The following is a 19,125-nucleotide window of genomic DNA, read 5'->3' as shown; positions in this document are numbered from 1 at the left end:
CATACACACACACACACACACATAAATAGGTTACAGCATGGGGAAAGATAAATTGTGTTAGCTAGAGTCCATAAAGAAAGGTATACAGTCTGTGGAGTTTGGTGAGTCGGCTGGCTTTAGCAGAATTCAGTGGTCCTGAGGCTATTAGTTTAAAGAGGTAGATGAATGGCTTGGTGAGTCTCTTTGGGGACAGCAATGTGGATGATCTCCTCCGACGGGATTTCTGATTGTCGCCGGAGTAGGCAAAGGTGGTCCCGTCAACAAGCAGGATTTGAAAGCTTTCAAGATGGAATGGAGAGACTTTCACTTAGGCTGTGCTCATCTCAGAGTCCAGTTACTTTCCCTCTGCTGCAGAGAACAACACCAGCTTAAAAATCACAGATGGGGAGGAGCTTGTCACCTGACAGTCAGTCGGTGATTCAAACATAGCAGTCAGTAGTATTTCTCTACTTGCTAAAAGAACAAGAACAAGCAGTTCCTTTAAACATCCTGGGTCTTGGTTCTTGCTGGGGAATGAGCAGACATTTTGTCCCTCTCCTCACGGTCCTTTGCAATGTAGGATTCAGTGCTGCAAATTAGGTGATCATCTTAAGCTGAAAAGATGACTTTGCTGGCGGCTTGTCTTTGTTAAAAATACAAACACAGATCCCAGCCAGCGGACCAAAGAAAATTGTCATTCAACAAAACACAAGGGCAGTGAGCTTGAAAGTGGGATTAGGTCGAAGGGCTCCTTGTCGACTGGCACAGAGAAGATGGGCCGAATGGCCACCTTTTGTGCTGTAAATTTTCTATGCTTTTATATTAATGATGACTCTACAAACTGTGGACTGTGCCTCATTCCCGGCTGACTCCATTACCATGACCTTCAGCATATACAAAGTATAAAGTGTATAATTTACAGAACAGGTGCCACTCATTTGAAAATGAGACTTTGATGTGTTCCTGTGGTCCTGCTTATCAGTGTTAAAAGGGTTTTCATCACCTCTCCCCGCCCCCACTTTTCTCAGACACTTTTACCAGTGGACTGACCTTGAGAAACCGACGCTAAAAAACAGCCAGCCAAATTCAGCTGCAGCTCTGAATTGCTGAAGTCGGAAACTGTTCTCTTCTTTTCTTTTCCGTTTGCCGAACACTGGGCCTAAATGGAGACCCGGCACCAAAAGAATCGCATTTATATCGCGCCCTTCACGACCTCAGAGCATCCCGAAGCACTTTAGCGCCAATGACCTCTTCGGCTAGTGTCATGGGATCTTTTACCTTTACACCAGAAGGCAGACAGGACCTTGGCTTAAGGACTCACCCAAAAGGCAGCACCTCTGACAGTGCAGCATTCCCTTAGTACTGCACACAACATACCTGACCCTGCCAGCTGAGTGTAGATAGGCAGGGTCCAGTGCAATTAAAACATGATGCTAACAAGGAGAGGGAGCGGTTGATACAGACAGAGACCATTACATCTTTATGGGAAACCTGGGGAGATATTAGAGTGGACCAGTGCCATTAGTTTGGGATTGATACAGGACAATGGGGAGAGAGCGGGGCAGTGGCATTAGTTTGGGGATTGATACAGGGACATGGGGAGAGAGCGGAGCAGTGGGATTAGTTTGGGGATTGATACAGGGACATGGGGAGAGAGCGGGGCAGTGGGATTGGTTTGGGGATCGATACAGGGCTATGGGGAGAGAGCGGGGCAGTGGGATTATTTTGGGGATTGATACAGGGCTATGGGGAGAGAGCGGGGCAGTGGGATTAGTTTGGGGATTGATACAGGACAATGGGGAGAGAGCGGGGCAGTGGCATTAGTTTGGGGATTGATACAGGGACATGGGGAGAGAGCGGAGCAGTGGGATTAGTTTGGGGATTGATACAGGGACATGGGGAGAGAGCGGGGCAGTGGGATTGGTTTGGGGTTCAATACAGGGCTATGGGGAGAGAGCGGAGCAGTGGGATTAGTTTGGGGATCGATACAGGGACATGGGGAGAGAGCGGGGCAGTGGGATTGGTTTGGGGTTCGATACAGGGCTATGGGGAGAGAGCGGGGCAGTCGCGGTATGAAAGAACTGGCACAGATATGATGAGATAAACAACCTGCAGCTATGCTGTAAACTCATGTAACACTATGCACTGCTGCCAAGGCTTGTGTGGATTTTCAGACGGAGAATCCTCTGCACACTTAATAAACTGGTGAGAATGAGACACAGTCACATTAACAAAATAATAAATTAATCCTTGTAATGTGCAAGAACATTACTAAAGAACGTGCTATGTGTTCAAAATCGAGTCCTTTACTGTTTCAAGGTCTCACTTTGGGCTGTAGGCACTTTACATTTGCTGACTGGTCTGGTTTCTTGTGCGTATTTGAGTAATATGAGACACAGTGAGTTGGTGAGTGTAACATATGATCCTTGTTATGACCAAGTGGGAAAGGTGTCCAGGGGTCTTTTACTGTCTTTACCTGGTCTTATTGTAACAGGATTTAATTTTTAAACACGCCGTGATTTGAGCTCCCCCTTGGTGAATCCTTGTTCACCACTTTCCAATTATAAGGCAAAGAAATGAGCACAAACAGGCTTCCTTAGGTTTAAAGAAGGAAAGTGAAATTTATTAAAACTTAAACTCTAAATTGGTTAACGCCTACGGATACTCACCGCGCTCCACGCAATACGCACATGCAAATAGAGACAGAAAAGAGAAGAAAAACAGAGAGGTTTGAGGCAATATCAGAAGGGTTTCTTGTTACTGTGCATCGAGCTCACTGTAGTCCTTTTGTAGGTAGTTCTTGCTTTTCATTGGGGCCCAGTATTCTTCTTAAACCTTGTTCGCTGTAGGAGACGTTTCTCTCTTGGGGTTCATGTGTCTTCAATGGGTCTTCTGTTCCGTGAGAAAGAGATGGGAGCAGACAGGAGAGAGGTCTTTTAAGTCCAGGAGCAAAACAGCTTTCTGAGTTTTTAAAACTCTGTGGCAAGTTCAAATTCAAAAAACTCCAGCAGCCAGTTAGTCATGTTACTAAACTGGTCTGACCACGTCTGTTTGTGTATTCGGCCTTCTTAGCAGTTAACCTGCAATGCTAGCTTCTCCACCCTCAACGTCTGGTAATCAAAAGTCCATTCATTGTGGATTAAATGGGAGCAGGGAGTGACCCCCTTTGCCTGTTCCAAGTACTGTCTGTTACTACACAAATGTCTTTCCAGTCAGGGGCTTGGCAACCCCTTATAATAGGCCTTCTTTTCTTCCCAGCAGTAATTTTAAGCCTTAATGTCCATGTGGCAAATATCTGTGCCCCATTCTTGGCAGGTGGGGGCCTGCATGACATCCGAGAGATTTCTACTTTTGCAGAGTAATAGTGTTGCTGCTGTTTGACAATTGAAAGCATGTGCATGTGCAGATCTCACCTCACTGAATCCTGTAACCATTCTGAACGTCTGGCTGCCTTAACCACCTTTCCTTGAAAATCAGAGCTTGTTGCAGGAAGTAGGGATTGTTGGATACCATGCCCAGGCTCCGGTGCAATTCCCCTGCGATCAAACAGTCTTCGAATGCTCATGACTGAGCTGACACATTAAGAGGTCAGTCAGCAGAAGTTGACTTGTGGCCCCCTGACCTGTGCTGAGTCAGCAGTTTCAGGGGAGAAGAGGAGAGACTGGTTCCGGTCCCACTCCAGGGCTTTGAGCACAAAATCCAGGCTGACACAATCCCAGTGCAGCGACGAGGGATCAGCGCTGAGGGAGCGCCTCACTGTCAGAGGGTCAGTGCTGAGGGAGCGCGACGCTGTCGGTGGGTCAGTGCTGAGGGAGCGCCGTGCTGTCGGTGGGTCTGTGCTGAGGGAGCGCCGCGCTGTCGGTGGGTCAGTGCTGAGGGAGCGCCACGCTGTCGGTGGGTCAGTGCTGAGGGAGCGCCGCGCTGTCGGTGGGTCAGTGCTGAGGGAGCGCCACGCTGTCGGTGGGTCAGTGCTGAGGGAGCGCCGCGCTGTCGGTGGGTCAGTGCTGAGGGAGCGCCGCGCTGTCGGTGGGTCAGTGCTGAGGGAGCGCCGCGCTGTCGGTGGGTCAGTGCTGAGGGAGTGCCGCGCTGTCGGTGGGTCAGTGCTGAGGGAGTGCCGCGCTGTCGGTGGGTCAGTGCTGAGGGAGCGCCGCGCTGTCGGAGGGTCAGTGCTGAGGGTGCTACCAACCGAGCCACAGATGACACTTAAATTTGCTGCAATATTAACTAATGTCCCCCTTCCCCGCCCCCAAAACAGCCCGGAGTGCTTTGGGGAGTTTGCTGATTTTTTTTCAACATCAGCAGTGCACTTTCCCTTTAAGAGATGTTTTCTGTCGGCGGATGTTAAAAGCCTTGGCCGGTGGGACGACGCCTTTAATTACATCCGGGCAGCCTAGGCTCAGCCGTCCCCAGGATGGCGGCCACCGTTCTCCTCAGGAGGAACCGACCGGGAACTAAAGCGCAGGTACGAAGCCCCGAAAACGCTTAGAAAGATTTCCCCGGGCCAGCTGCAGCGCGGTAACCGGCAGACTACCCCGCCCCACCCTCGGAGTCGGCGGTGGGGGGGGGGGAAAACGCTCGGGCGCAGCCGTCTCAGCGGCAATGAGCCTGCCGCCTGGAGCATCCGCCTTCCCCACGGGAGCTAATTGGCCCCGCCTCCACCGGCGCTGATTGGACGGAGTGTCCGTCGGTCAGGCTAGCGCGTCCGCTGATTGGACCGAACGGCTGTCGGTTAGGGCGGGGCGCCCGCTGATTGGAGGGAGCGCGGCTCTGTGTCAGAGCGCCCGCTGATTGGGCAGGGCGGCCGTCGGTTAGGGTGGCGCGCCCGCCGATTGGACCGAGCGGCCGTCGGTCAGTGCGGGGCGCCCGTTGATTGGAAGGGAGCGGCTGCCTGCGAGGGCGGGCCGTCCGTTGATTGGCCGGGGCGGCTGTCAGTCAGGGCGGTGGTCTGGGCCCGAGGCCTGGGCTGTGGGTGAGGAGATTGGGGTGCAGCCTTGCTGCTGCTGGTGAGGGTGGGAGCACAGGGAGCAGGAGCTTGGTGGTTATGTTACTGGAAATAATAATCCAGAGGCCTGGACTAATGATCCAGGATCAAACAACGGTTACAGCCCAGGAGGAGGCCATTCAGCCCAACCTGTCCCTGATAGCCCCCTTTCCTAATGTTTCTTTCAGCAGTATCTCCTCTAGTGCTGGATCCTTCCGCAAATGGATGCAGTTTCTGCCTGCCTGCCTGCCTGCTCTGCCCGGACCCCCCCACCATGATTTTCAACACCCCTTATCAAGTCTCCTCTGTAAAGGAGGGCGGCCCCAGCCTCTCCACGTTAGCCAAGTCCCTCATCCCTGGAAGCGTCTCGTCAATCTTTTCTGCACCCTCTCTCATGCCTCAGCCTCCTTCCTAGAGTGCGGCGCCCGGAACCGGACGCACATACTACCAGTTGAGGCCGGGCCAGTGTTCCATCCAGGTTCATGGTAACCTTAAAACATAGAACAGTACAGCACAGTACAGGCCCTTCGGCCCACGATGTTGTGCCGACCCTTTAACCTACTCTAAGATCAAACTACCTACCTACCCTTCATTCTACTATCATCCATGTACCTATCCAAGAGTCGCTTAAATGTCCCTAATGTATCTGCTTCTGCTACCACCGCTGGCAGTGCATTCCACGCACCCACCACTCTCTGTGTAAAATAACCTACCTCTGACATCTCCCCAAAACCTTCCTCCAATCACCTTAAAATTATGCCCCCTGGTGATAGCCCTTTCCGCCCTGGGAAAAGGTCTCTGGCTATTTAGGGCGGCACAGTGGCGCAGTGGTTAGCACCGCAGCCTCACAGCTCCAGGGACCCGGGTTCGATTCTGGGTACTGCCTGTGCGGAGTTTGCAAGTTCTCCCTGTGTCTGCGTGGGTTTCCTCCGGGTGCTCCAGTTTCCTCCCACATGCCAAAGACTTGCAGGTTGATAGGTTAATTGGCCATTATAAATTGCCCCTAGTATAGGTAGGTGGTAGGGAAATATATAGGGACAGGTGGGGATGTGATAGGAATATGGAATTAGTGTAGGATTAGTATAAATGGGTGGTTGATGGTCGGCACAGACTCGGTGGGCCGAAGGGCCTGTTTCAGTGCTGTATCTCTAAACTAAACTAAACTAAACTATCCACTCTATCTATGCCTCTCATCATCTTGTACGCCTCTCATCATCTTGTACACCTCTATCAAGTCACCTCTCATCCTTCTTCGCTCCAATGAGAAAAGCCCTAGCTCCCTCAACCTTTCTTCGTAAGACATGCCCTCCAGTCCAGGCAGCATCCTGGTAAATCTCCTCTGCACCCTCTCTAAAGCTTCCACATCCTTCCTATAATGAAGCGACCAGAACTGAACACAATATTCCAAGTGTGGTCTAACCAGGGCCTTATTGAGCTGCAGCATAACCTCGTGGCTCTTAAACTCAATCCCCCTGTTAATGGAAGCCAACACCCCATACGCCTTCTTAACAACCCTATCAACTTGGGTGGCAACTTTGAGGGATCTATAGACGTGGACCCCAAGATCCCTCTGTTCCTCCACACTGCCAAGAATCCTGTCTTTAAGCCTGTATTCTGCATTCAAATTCAAACTTCCAAAATGAATCACTTCACACTTTTCCAGGTCGAACTCCATCTGCCACTTCTCAGCCCAGCTCTGCATCCTGTCAATGTCCCGTTGCAACCTACAACAGCCCTCCACACTATCCACAACTCCAGCAACCTTTGTGTCATCGGCAAACTTGCTAACCCAGCCTTCCACTTCCTCATCCAAATCATTTATAAAAATCACAAAGAGCAGAGGTCCCAGAACAGATCCCTGCGGAACACCACTGGTCACCGAGCTCCAGGCTGAATACTTTCCATCTACTACCACCCTCTGTCTTCTATGGGCCAGCCAATTCTGTATCCAGACAGCCAACTTTCCCTGTATCCCATGCCTCCTTACTTTCTGAATGAGCCTACCATGGGGAACCTTATCAAACGGCTTGCTAAAATCCATATACACCACATCCACTGCTCTTCCTTCATCAATGTGTTTTGTCACATCCTCAAAGAATTCAATAAGGCTTGTGAGGCATGACCTGCCCCTCACAAAGCCATGCTGACTGTCTCTAATCAAACTATGCTCATGCCTCAGCCTCCTTGTCCTTGTGCTCTGTGCCTCTAATTGCAAAGCCCAGGATCCTTTATTCTTTCTCAACCCGCCCTGCCACCTTTAATGATTTGTGCTCGGATACCCCCAGGTCCCTCTGCCCCTGCACCACCACCACCACTGCCCCCTCCCCCACCCCACTTTAGAATCCTACCCTTTATTTTATATCACCCCCCCCCCCCACCCCCATTCTTCCTACTAAAATGAATCACTTCACACTTCTCTGCATTAAATTTCATCTGCCACGTGTCCCCCCCCGACCCCCCAGCCCCTCACAGTTCACAACACTTCCCAGTTTCATCATCCGCAAATTTTGAAATTGTGCCCTGCACACCCCAAGTCTAAGCTGTTAATATCGATCAAGGAAAACAGGGGTCCTAACGCCCACTGGATATCTTCCTCCAGTCTGAAAAACAACCAAGAGAGACTCTGTTTCCTGTCACTCGGCCAACTTCATATCCATTGTTGCCGCGTTCCCTTTTTTTATTCCATGGGCTCGGCTGACAAGCCTGTTACGTGGCACTTTATCAAACGCCTTTTGGAAGTCCAGGTCCATCACATCAACCACATTACCCTGATCCAAAAAAACTCAAGCAAGTCAGTTAAACACGATTCGCCCTTAACAAATCTGTGCTGGCTTTCCTTAATTAATCCACATTTGTCCAAGTGACTTAATTTTGCCCCAGATTATTGTTTCTAATAGCTTTTCCATCACCGGGGTTAAACTGACTGGTCTGTAGTTGCTGGGTTTATCTTTACGCCCTTTTTTGAACAAGGGTGTAACAATTTGCAATTCTCCAGTCGACTGACACCACCTCTGTATCTAAAGAGGATTGGAAGATTGTGGCCAGTGCCTCTGCAATTTCCACCCTTACTTCCCTCGGTATCCTTTGATGCATTTCCTCTGGTCCTGGTGACTTATCAACTTTAAGCGCAGCCAGCCTCTGTAATACCTCCTTATCGGTTTTTTTTTCCTGCTTTGTCTTACTCTCTATCTCTTTAGTCATCCAGGGAGCTCTGGATCTTTAGCTGTACCTTTCCCTCTTGTGGGAATGTACCTTGACTGTATCCAAACTATCTCCTCTTTAAAGGCAGCCCATTGTTCTGTTACAGTTTTGCTGTCGATCTTTGATTCCAATTTATTTGGGCTAGATCTGTTTTCACCCCGTTGAAGTTGGCCCTCCCCCAATAAATTATTTTTACTCTGGATTGCCCCTTGTCCTCCTCCATAGCCAACCTAAATCTTATGATGCGCTGGTCACTGTCCCCTAAATGCGTCCCTACTGCCACTCGATTCACTTGACCCACCTCATTCCCCAGAAACAAATCCAGCAATGCCATCTTACTCGTTGGATTGGAAACAAACCGATGTAGAAAATTCTCCTGAACACACACTAGAAACTCTTGTCCCTCTCTGCCCTTTACACTATTACTATTCCAGTCTATATTGGGATAGTTAAAGTCTCTGATTATAACTACGCTATCATCCTTGCACCTCTCTGTAATTTCCTTGCAAATTTGTTCCTCTGTATCTTTCCCACTAGTTGGTGGCCTATAGAATACACCCTGCAATGTATTAGTACCCCATTTGTTTCTTAGCTGTAACCAAATGGATTCTGTCCTTGATCTCTCCAGGACATCCTCTCTCTCCAGCACAGTATTGTTCTCCTTAATCAATACTGCTACCCCTCCTCCTGTCTTCCCTTCTCTATCTTTCCTGAACACCTTGTACCTGCGAATATTTAGCACCCAGTCCTGCCTCTTTTTTGAGACAGGTCTCCCTTATCGCCACATCATCATACTCCCACATGGTGATTTGTGCCTGTAGCTCGCCAACCCTATTTACCATACTCCGTGCATTCACATACATGCACATTAAACCTAATTTAGACCTTATTACATTCCCTGTGACTCTGACCCCACCCTAATGCCTTACCATTTCCTATTCTAATGCTGTCTGTCTCTCCCAATTCTCTGTGCATCTTGGTTTTCCTCTCTAATATTACCTCTTGGTTCCCACACCCCTGCCAAGTCAGTTTAAGTCCTCCACAATAGTACCAGGACATTGTCCCACAAGGACAGTGGTCCCATGAGTTCAAACCCCACCACACTGTCCCCATCAAACAGTCCCAGGACAGGTACAGTACAGGGGTCAGATACAGAATAAAGCTCCCTCTACACTGTCCCCATCAAACAGTCCCAGGACAGGTACAGTACGGGGGTTAGATACAGAGTAAAGCTCCCTCTACACTGTCCCCATCAAACAGTCCCAGGACAGGTACAGCACAGGGGTCAGATACAGAGTAAAGCTCCCTCTACACTGTCCCCATCAAACAGTCCCAGGACAGGTACAGCACGGGGGTTAGATACAGAGTAAAGCTCCCTCTACACTGTCCCCCATCAAACACTTCCAGGACAGGTACAGCATGGGGGTTAGATACAGAATAAAGCTCCCTCTACACTGTCCCCATCAAACACTCCCAGGACAGGTACAGCACAAGGTGTGCTGCTACCTGATTGAGAAAAAAAAAACGGGTGTTAGATACAGAGTAAAGCTCCCTCTACACTGTCCCCCATCAAACACTCCCAGGACAGGTACAGTACGGGGGGTTAGATACAGAGTAAAGCTCCCTCTACACTGTCCCTCATCAAATACTCCCAGGACAGGTACAGCACAAGGTGTGCTGCTGCCTGATTGAGAAAAAAAAACGGGGTGTTAGATACAGAGTGAAGCTGTCTCAGGAGCTCAGTGGTACAGGGTGATGGAGCCCGTGTCCCACCAATGCCTCAGACGCTGTGCTGTCTGCTGAGCTACTGCACGAATAATTATTCCAGTTCTGCCAGTTGTGTGAGCTCTCGTCTTCTTTTCCTCCATCGTGCAGGAGTTTTACAACTGGCCGGATGAATCGCTGGATGAGATGGACAGTACGCTGGCAGTACAGCAGGTGAGGAGCCCAAATCAGCCTCCAGTCGGGAAGATGCAGTCAGCGAGCTCCCTGAAGCTTAAATGCACCGTCTGGTGTGTGGTGATTGGGATGTGTGTGAGCTCCCGCTGAGGGCGGTGACTGGCGTCCACCACAGTCTGTACTGACACAGTCTGTCATGGGGGGCCATGCGTAAATTATAGCCCTTTTGGGAAAGGTACCCATCGTTCCTGTGCAACTGTACCCCAGTGAACAGAGGCGACACCTTCCAGAGAGGAGCACAGAATACTGGAATGCAAATAAAATACAGTTGCATTTGCGGTGAGAACAGGTTGCCGGATGAGGCTTGCGGCTGCGGGTGAGTAAAGGGTTTAAAAAGCAGCAGCTTACTGGTCTGAAGAGCCTTCTGCCATTCCAAGAATTGGTTACACCCACACTTGGAGCACTGTGCACGGTTCCGGTCTGCATATCCCACACTTGGAGCACTGTGCACAGTTCCGGTCTGCATATCCCACACTTGGAGCACTGTGCACAGTTCCGGTCTGCATATCCCACATTTATTGCACTGTGCACCGTTCCGGTCTGCATATCCCACATTTATTGCACTGTGCACAGTTCCGGTCTGCATATCCCACACTTGGAGCACCGTGCACAGTTCCGGTCTGCATATCCCACACTTGGAGCACCGTGCACAGTTCCGGTCTGCATATCCCACACTTGGAGCACCGTGCACAGTTCCGGTCGGCATATCCCACATTTATTGCACTGTGCACCGTTCCGGTCTGCATATCCCACACTTGGAGCACTGTGCACAGTTCCGGTCTGCATATCCCACACTTGGAGCACTGTGCACAGTTCCGGTCTGCATATCCCACACTTGGAGCACTGTGCACAGTCCCGGTCTGCATATCCCACACTTGGAGCACTGTGCACAGTTCCGGTCTGCATATCCCACATTTATTGCACTGTGCACAGTTCCGGTCTGCATATCCCACATTTATTGCACTGTGCACCGTTCCGGTCTGCATATCCCACACTTGGAGCACTGTGCACAGTTCCGGTCTGCATATCCCACACTTGGAGCACTGTGCACAGTTCCGGTCTGCATATCCCACACTTGGAGCACTGTGCACAGTTCCGGTCTGCATATCCCACACTTGGAGCACTGTGCACAGTCCCGGTCTGCATATCCCACACTTGGAGCACTGTGCACCGTTCCGGTCTGCATATCCCACACTTGGAGCACTGTGCACAGTTCCGGTCTGCATATCCCACACTTGGAGCACTGTGCACAGTCCCGGTCTGCATATCCCACACTTGGAGCACTGTGCACAGTTCCGGTCTGCATATCCCACACTTGGAGCACTGTGCACAGTCCCGGTCTGCATATCCCACACTTGGAGCACTGTGCACAGTTCCGATCTGCATATCCCACATTTAGTGCACTGTGTACAGTTCCGATCTGCATATCCCACACTTGGAGCACTGTGCACAGTTCCGGTCTGCATATCCCACACTTGGAGCACTGTGCACAGTTCCGGTCTGCATATCCCACACTTGGAGCTCTGTGCACCGTTCCGGTCTGCATATCCCACACTTGGAGCTCTGTGCACCGTTCCGGTCTGCATATCCCACATTTAGTGCACTGTGTACAGTTCCGGTCTGCATATCCCACACTTGGAGCACTGTGCACAGTTCCGGTCTGCATATCCCACACTTGGAGCTCTGTGCACCGTTCCGGTCTGCATATCCCACACTTGGAGCTCTGTGCACCGTTCCGGTCTGCATATCCCACATTTAGTGCACTGTGTACAGTTCCGGTCTGCATATCCCACACTTGGAGCACTGTGCACAGTTCCGGTCTGCATATCCCACATTTAGTGCACCGTGCACCGTTCCGGTCTGCATATCCCACATTTAGTGCACTGTGTACAGTTCCGGTCTGCATATCCCACACTTGGAGCACTGTGCACAGTCCCGGTCTGCATATCCCACACTTGGAGCACCGTGCACCGTTCCGGTCTGCATATCCCACATTTAGTGCACTGTGTACAGTTCCGGTCTGCATATCCCACACTTGGAGCACTGTGCACAGTCCCGGTCTGCATATCCCACACTTGGAGCACCGTGCACCGTTCCGGTCTGCATATCCCACATTCATTGCACTGTGCACAGTTCCGGTCCCCATATTCCACTATCAGCTGTACAAAACCCTGGTTAGACCCCACTTGGAGGACTGTGAGCAGTTCTGGGCACCACACCTTAGGAAGGATATATTGGCCTTGGAGGGAGTGCAACGTAGGTTTACAATAATGATACCTGGACTACAGGGGTTAAGTTACGAGGAGAGATTACACAAATTAGGCCTGTTTTCGCTAGAATTTAGAAGGTTAAGGGGTGATCTGTTTGAAGTCTTCAAGATATTAACAGGAAAAGACAGACTAGATAAAGATAAACTATTTCCACTGGTTGGAGATTCTAAAACTAGGGGGCATAGTCTAAAAATTAGGAGCAGAGGTTTGGAACTCTCTCCCACAAACAGCAGTTGAAGCTAGAACAGTTGTTAATTTTAAATCTGAGATAGATAGATTTTTGTTGAGCAAAGATATAAAGGGATATGGGCCAAAGGCAGGTATATGGAGTTAGGCTGCAGATCAGCCATGATCTCATTGAATGGCGGGACAGGCTCGAGGGGCTGAATGGCCTACTCCTGTTCCTATCTTCCTGTCTTTCCCACCAGGAAAGATTGAATAGGCCGGGGCTCTTACTCCAGAAAAGAGAAGGCCGAGGGCTGATCTGATAGAGGTTGTTAAAATTAATTAAAGGGTCCAGTAGGGTAGATGTAGAGAAGATGTGGGGGGGGGGACCAGAACAAGGGGGCTATAAATATAAGATAGTCAGTCGGAATTGATCCCTGTTACAGTGAGGATCTCTGCTGTCTGGCACGATACCACACACTGTGTTCACGCTCCCAGGTACTAAGGTGGTCTCTGCTCCTCACCTGAGAAAATATTCTGTGGCATGTTTTATTGGCATGAAAACAAAGCAAGGGGAAAGACAATATTTTTCTTTTAATGAGCTTGCCCTGTCTATTTCGGTGACACACATTACCTTTGAGACTTCCCCCATCTCACGTCCAAATTCTCCCTCTCTTCCACCCCTACCCGCCCCACAGTACATCCAGCAAAGCATAAGGGACGATGCCTCGGACATTGAGAAAATCCTGGAGCCACCGGAGGGACAGGACGAGGGAGTCTGGAAGTACGAGCACCTCAGGTGAGATGTGCGTTACTCCAGCCGGCACCGGGCGTCAGTTACGAGCTGCTACGGGTTAGCACGTGGAAAGCAGCCAGCTGCGGTACGACGTGCCCTGCAGGGACTGCTTGCCTTCCGGCGGATCAACCTGGACGAGCACACGGGTGCTGGCTAACAGGCCACTGTGCAAACCCACCTTACCAACCAGTCCGAGGGCATAATCAAACAAAGGGGTGACTCCGAGACACGTGAGGAGATGCTTGGGACAGGCGACCAAGAGGGAAGTTTAAAGGAGTGTCTGAAAGGGGGCAGAGAGAGAGAGAGGTTTAGGGAGGGAATTCCAGAGCTCGGGGGCCCCCAGGCAGCTGAAGGCATAGCCGCCAATGATGGAGCGATGGGAATCGGGGGATGGGCGAGAGGCCAGAATTGGAGGAGTGCGGAGATCTCGGAGGGTGGTCGGGGCTGGAGGAGGTTACCGAGATGGGGAGGGGAGGCGAGGAGGGATTTGGACACCGTGAGAATTGTAAATTCGAGGCACCGACAGACCAGGAGCCAGCGTCGGTCAGCGAGCACGGTGAGGGCGACGGGCGAACGGGACTTCGGTGTGAGTTGGGACATGGGGGCAGCAGAGCTTTGGGATGAGCCGAAGTTTACGGGAAGCGGGAGACTGGCCGGGAGAGGCGAGGCAATCCAGTGCTGCAGAAGCTGCAGTGTCTGGTTTACTTAATAGCTGTATATAAAGATTTTCGCTCCCTATTTTCTCCCCTCACTCCTGACTGTTACTGAGCTGGGTTGGGAGGAAGTGTTTCCTTTGACACAGGATGGTCACTGAAACCTCCCTCCGAGTGGTGATTATTGGCGTGTGACAGTGAGAGTTGGCACAGGGCGGAGGGGAGAGGAGACCAACCCTCACACTCTCCTCGTCCATTGTCCATCCAGAGGCTGCTGGGGAAGAGGAGAGAGCATGGTGATGTTTTTGCCCTCTCTAACATGGGCACACGGAGCCCCTTGTCGTACATCACACTCTCTGCCCCTTCTCCCCAAATTGTCTCCAAGGCAATAAAAAATTTTTTTTTTTACTTTTTTTTTTATTCTAGGCAGTTCTGTCTTGAACTAAACGACCTGGCTGTCAAATTGCAGGTGAGTAAACCTCCTCTTAGCAAGTCCGGTTAGCGGGAATATGTAGAGAAGCTGAACTCTTCAATAAAGGACAACGGCTTCTTAGTTTTGTGTGTGTGTGTGTGTGTGTGTGTGTTTCTCTGGAAAAAGAGAAGGCTGAGCAGTGACCTGGTCGAGGTCTTTGAAATTACGAAGGGGTTTCCATCTGGTAGACATAGAGAAGATGTTTCCACTTGTGTGGGGGGGGAGACCAGAACGAGGGGCTCATCAATATAAGACGGTCACTAATAAATGCAATCGGGGAATTCGGGAGAAACGTCTTCACCCGGAGAGCGGTGAGAATGTGGGGACTCGCTACCACAGGGAGTGGGTTGAGGGCGAACGGCGTAGATGCATTTAAGTGGGGGGTGGGGGGGGGAAGCTGGATAAAAACACGAGGGAGAAAGCTAGGTGGCGGGTAGGTCCTGAGATAACCTTAGCAACCACAGGTTTCCCAAAAGACGTGACTTAACTGTTAATCTCCGGTCTCCGTAGGGCGAGTGTCACTCGGACACGTGTAGCCAAATGACAGCCACCGAGCAGTGGATCTTCCTGTGCGCGGCGCACAAAACCCCGAAAGAGGTAAGCAAGCCCAGTTTGATGCAGAGGAGGGGTCGGGACCCGTTGCACTTTGCAAAGTTACGCCTCTGCGTTTTCTTTCCTCGCTGCCCAACGTAGGCGGCCATTCCGCCATTCAGTAAGTTGGCGGCCGATCCTCTACCTCGACTCTGCTTTCCCGCCCGATCCCTCGATTCCCTCAGTGTCCCAAAAATCTATCGATCCCAGTCTTGAATAGACTCAACGACTGAGCAATCCACAGCCCTCTGGGGTAGAGAATTCCAAAGATTCACAAACCCTCCCAGTGAAGAAATTTCTCCCCTCGTCTCAGTCCCAAACGGCCGACCCTTTATCCTGAGATTGTGACCCCCCCCCCCCCCCCCCCCCTCACAGTTCTAGACTCTCCAGCCCGGGGTGGGGAGAGAAACTGCCTCTCGACCCTGTCAAACCCTCTCAGAATTTTATACGTTACGATGAGATCACCACCTCCTTCTAAACTCCAGAGAATACAGACCCTTTCTACTCCATCTCTCCTCACGGGACAGCCCTCTTTCATCCCAGGAATCAGTTGCGTGAACTGAGGCCCTGCCTGCCTGCCTGCCCTGTTTGAGGTGGATGTTGAGGATCCCACGGCAGTGCTTGGGGTGGGGTGGGGTGGGGTGGGGGGGGGGAAGAGCCGGGCGACGGGAACTCCCCCCAGGTTGTCCAGAGTCAGCGTTCCTTTATCAACCAACACCTCCCAAACAGATATCCAGACTCGCCGGTTGTCCATCTTGCGATTTGTGGGATCTTCCTGTGCGCGGGAGGGGAGGGGGGGGGGGGGTGGTTTGTGAAGTTGTCCCGGGCTTGCCTGATCACTGTCCCTGACGTTTTCTCTTTCAGTGCCCCGCCATCGACTACACCAGACACACGCTGGACGGTGCTGCCTGTCTATTAAACAGCAACAAGTACTTCCCCAGCAGGTAGGTCTCGGAGAGAGGTGTGTGACGTGGGGGAAGGGGAGGGGGGGGGCCACACGGAGGTGAGGTTATACTCCCTGTGAAGGACGAAAGGTTTTGTTTGTGCGTGCGTGTTTCGACCATTTACAGTGCTCCCCCTTGTTCTCCGGGCAGGGTGAGCATTAAGGAGTCGTCTGTGGCCAAACTGGGGTCCGTGTGTCGCAGAATTTACCGGATCTTTTCGCACGCCTACTTCCACCATCGCCAGATCTTCGACGATTACGAGGTGAGTTCGGAATCTGTGGCCGCTCCCCCTTTTGGGTTTTGAAATGAAATTTCAAGGAGGAATGGCCAAGTGGAGGGCGTTGAGATCACCGTGGTCCGGTGCCTTGCCCTGTGACTCCTCTTAGCAGCCGCAGGACGGTCAGCCACTGGTGCGTAGCACCCCCCGAACCCCCCACCCCCAGTGTGCATGTCGAGGCGCAGGGCAGTTAACCCCAGCTCTCTCGCTGGCACCCCAAGCCCTAGTTGGAACCAGAGTCAGCCTCCCTCTTCCAGCAGCTTGCCCTGCTCTCTGACTCCTCTGCTCATTCCTCCCCTCGTGCTGCAGTCCGAGAGGAACGCCCCCACCTCAGCCAGGGCTTGCTGCTCCTGTTCGCAGAGCTTGCCAGAATTGTGCTAGAGGGACGTCACGCCTTGAGGGTACCTCGAGAGAGAGAGAGAGAGAGAGAGAGAGAGAGGGGGTGGACGGGAGGGTAACTATAGGGCAGCTCATTCCGTCATCACGGAACTAATGCTGTGCTGTTCTTTCACAGAATGAAACCTTCCTCTGCCACCGGTTCACAAAGTTTGTCATCAAGTACAACCTCATGTCAAAAGACAACCTGATTGTGCCTATTCTGGAGGAGGAGATACAGAACGCAACCGCCGGAGAGAGTGAAGCCTGAGCGCACGCACGAGTCTGGGAGCGAGCAGAGTCTCCCCCCTGTCCGTCTCCCCTTCCTCCGTCCTCTTCCCACCGTCGGCCATGCTCCGTGTTAACCTTCCTCTTCTATCGTGGCCTCGCTGGGCTGAGATTCTCGTTTCCTGGAGGCTGACGACAGACGAGTAGAGCTGAAGGAACCCCCCCCACCACCCGGGCACAGGCCACCTGCCCTTCCTGCTATCTTGCATTGGGTGGCACAGGCGGAAGCTGGGCAGGGTCCTCATTGACGCCCGGTTTCATTTGGAGTTTATTCATCCTTCCTGAAGGGGCCCTCCCTGTTTCTCGTGTGTATTAGTTTGTGGTTTTTCCACTGTTGGCTCCCGTACTGTGCTGACAGTCAAACCTCAAGGGGGAGGGAATCAGGTATCTAGTTATTTATATAAAATTTTCATTATTTCCTCTTTTTCATTTGTTCTTAAAAAAAAAACATAATCATGGTTTTAAGTACAGACTTGTTCCCGTAAGGGTCCTTGTCTATTCCGGGAGTGTTTGATGGGGACAGCGTAGAGGGAGCTTTACTCTGTATCTAACCCCCGTGCTGTACCTGTCCCCATCAAACACTCCCAGGGACAGGTACAGCACGGGGGTTAGATACAGAGTAAAGCTCCCTCTACGCTGTCCCCATCAAACACTCCCAGGGACAGTGTAGAGGGAGCTTTACTCTGTATCTAACCCCCGTGCTGTACCTGTCCCTGGGAGTGTTTGATGGGGACAGTGTAGAGGGAGCTTTACTCTGTATCTAACCCCCGTGCTGTACCTGTCCCTGGGAGTGTTTGATGGGGACAGTGTAGAGGGAGCTTTACTCTGTATCTAACCCTGTGCTGTACCTGTCCTGGGAGTATTTGATGGGGACAGTGTAGAGGGAGCTTTACTCTGTATGTAATCCTGTGCTGTACCTGTCCTGGGAGTGTTTGATGGGGGACAGTGAAGAGGGAGCTTTACTCTGTATCTAACCCCCGTACTGTACCTGTCCTGGGAGTGTTTGATGGGGGACAGTGAAGAGGGAGCTTTACTCTGTATCTAACCTCGTGCTGTACCTGTCCTGGGAGTGTTTGAAGGAGGACAGTGTAGAGGGAGCTTTACTCTGTATCTAACCTCGTGCTGTACCTGTCCTGGGAGTGTTTGAAGGAGGACAGTGTAGAGGGAGCTTTACTCTGTATCTAACCTCGTGCTGTACCTGTCCTGGGAGTGTTTGATGGGGACAGTGTAGAGGGAGCTTTACTCTGTATCTAACCCTGTGCTGTACCTGTCCTGGGGAGTGTTTGATGGGGACAGTGTAGAGGGACTTCCACTTGGGCAGGGTGTCAAGCTCGTGCAAACTGACTTCAGTGAGGAATCTATGTCTTTCGGAAAGCGGGCCAGTATAAACGAGTATTACAGTGATGTGTGGAGCCCTGAGTCAATATACGCTCAATCTGTTATGCAGCTGCCGTAGGGAGCCAAGTGTGCAGATACTGAATCCAGCAGGTCCGACTCCATTATTTTCAGTGTTTTTTTTTAAAACATTCTGTACACTTTATCATATTAATGTCTAATATTAAAAAGCTCCTATCAACACAAACCTCCTGCTCATCAAAATCATACTCCCCACTTGTCCTATCGTTGTTTGAATTTTTTAACTGTTATAAATTCCTTTGTCAACAGTTGTAAGGGAAGCTTCCTACGTAAACATGTCACGCTGTAATTAAACCCTCCTGTCTGTGGTGGCGTTCTAGTGTCTGTTTTGAATCTCTCAGCCCCTTCTTGTGCAGCAGCTGCATCTAACTTTCCAAATCGCTAATCTTTGGATGTACAGAATGACAGACAGCAGAGGGTGGCCATTCAGTCCATCATTCCTGTACTGGCACTCTGCAACAGAACAAAGAACAGCACAGGAACAGGCCATTCGGCCCTCCAAGCCTGCGCCGATCTTGATGCCTGTCTAAACTAAAACCTTCTGCACTTCCGGGGTCCGTATCCCTCTATTCCCATCCTATTCATGTATTTGTCAAGATGCCTCTTAAACGTCGCTATCGTACCTGCTTCCACCACCTCCCCTGGCAGCACTCACCACCCTCTGTGTAAAGAACTTGCCTCGCACATCCCCTCTAAACTTTGCCCCTCGCACCTTAAACCTATGTCCCCTAGTAACTGACTCTTCCACCCTGGGAAAA

General features: G+C 51.2%; 1 protein-coding gene across 1 annotated transcript; it reads left to right on the top strand.

Moving 5' to 3' along the window:
- Positions 1-4,333: 4,333 nt before the first annotated feature.
- On the top strand, positions 4,334-17,537 carry mob4 (MOB family member 4, phocein). The gene is made up of 8 exons (XM_068024954.1): positions 4,334-4,441; positions 10,037-10,099; positions 13,254-13,354; positions 14,431-14,473; positions 14,987-15,073; positions 15,932-16,011; positions 16,162-16,273; positions 16,803-17,537. The coding sequence occupies exons 1-8, from the start codon at positions 4,391-4,393 to the stop codon at positions 16,932-16,934; spliced, it is 669 nt and encodes a 222-aa protein (XP_067881055.1). The 5' UTR covers positions 4,334-4,390; the 3' UTR covers positions 16,935-17,537.
- The last annotated feature ends 1,588 nt before the right edge of the window (positions 17,538-19,125 follow it).

This window comes from Heterodontus francisci, chromosome X, assembly GCF_036365525.1.
Source record: "Heterodontus francisci isolate sHetFra1 chromosome X, sHetFra1.hap1, whole genome shotgun sequence".
Lineage (NCBI taxonomy): Eukaryota > Metazoa > Chordata > Chondrichthyes > Heterodontiformes > Heterodontidae > Heterodontus > Heterodontus francisci.
Note: the sequence above shows the minus strand (reverse complement) of the source record. Positions and strands in the feature narration are given on the sequence as shown.

What these genes read in the sequence shown, in the direction of transcription:
- mob4 (XM_068024954.1), top strand. Translation starts at nt 4,391, where the DNA reads ATGGCGGCCACCGTTCTCCTCAGGAGGAACCGACCGGGAACTAAAGCG. An exon ending in GTACGCTGGCAGTACAGCAG is followed by an intron (nt 10,100 to 13,253) that starts GTGAGGAGCCCA and finishes CCCGCCCCACAG; the next exon opens with TACATCCAGCAAAGCATAAG. An exon ending in AACAAGTACTTCCCCAGCAG is followed by an intron (nt 16,012 to 16,161) that starts GTAGGTCTCGGA and finishes TTCTCCGGGCAG; the next exon opens with GGTGAGCATTAAGGAGTCGT.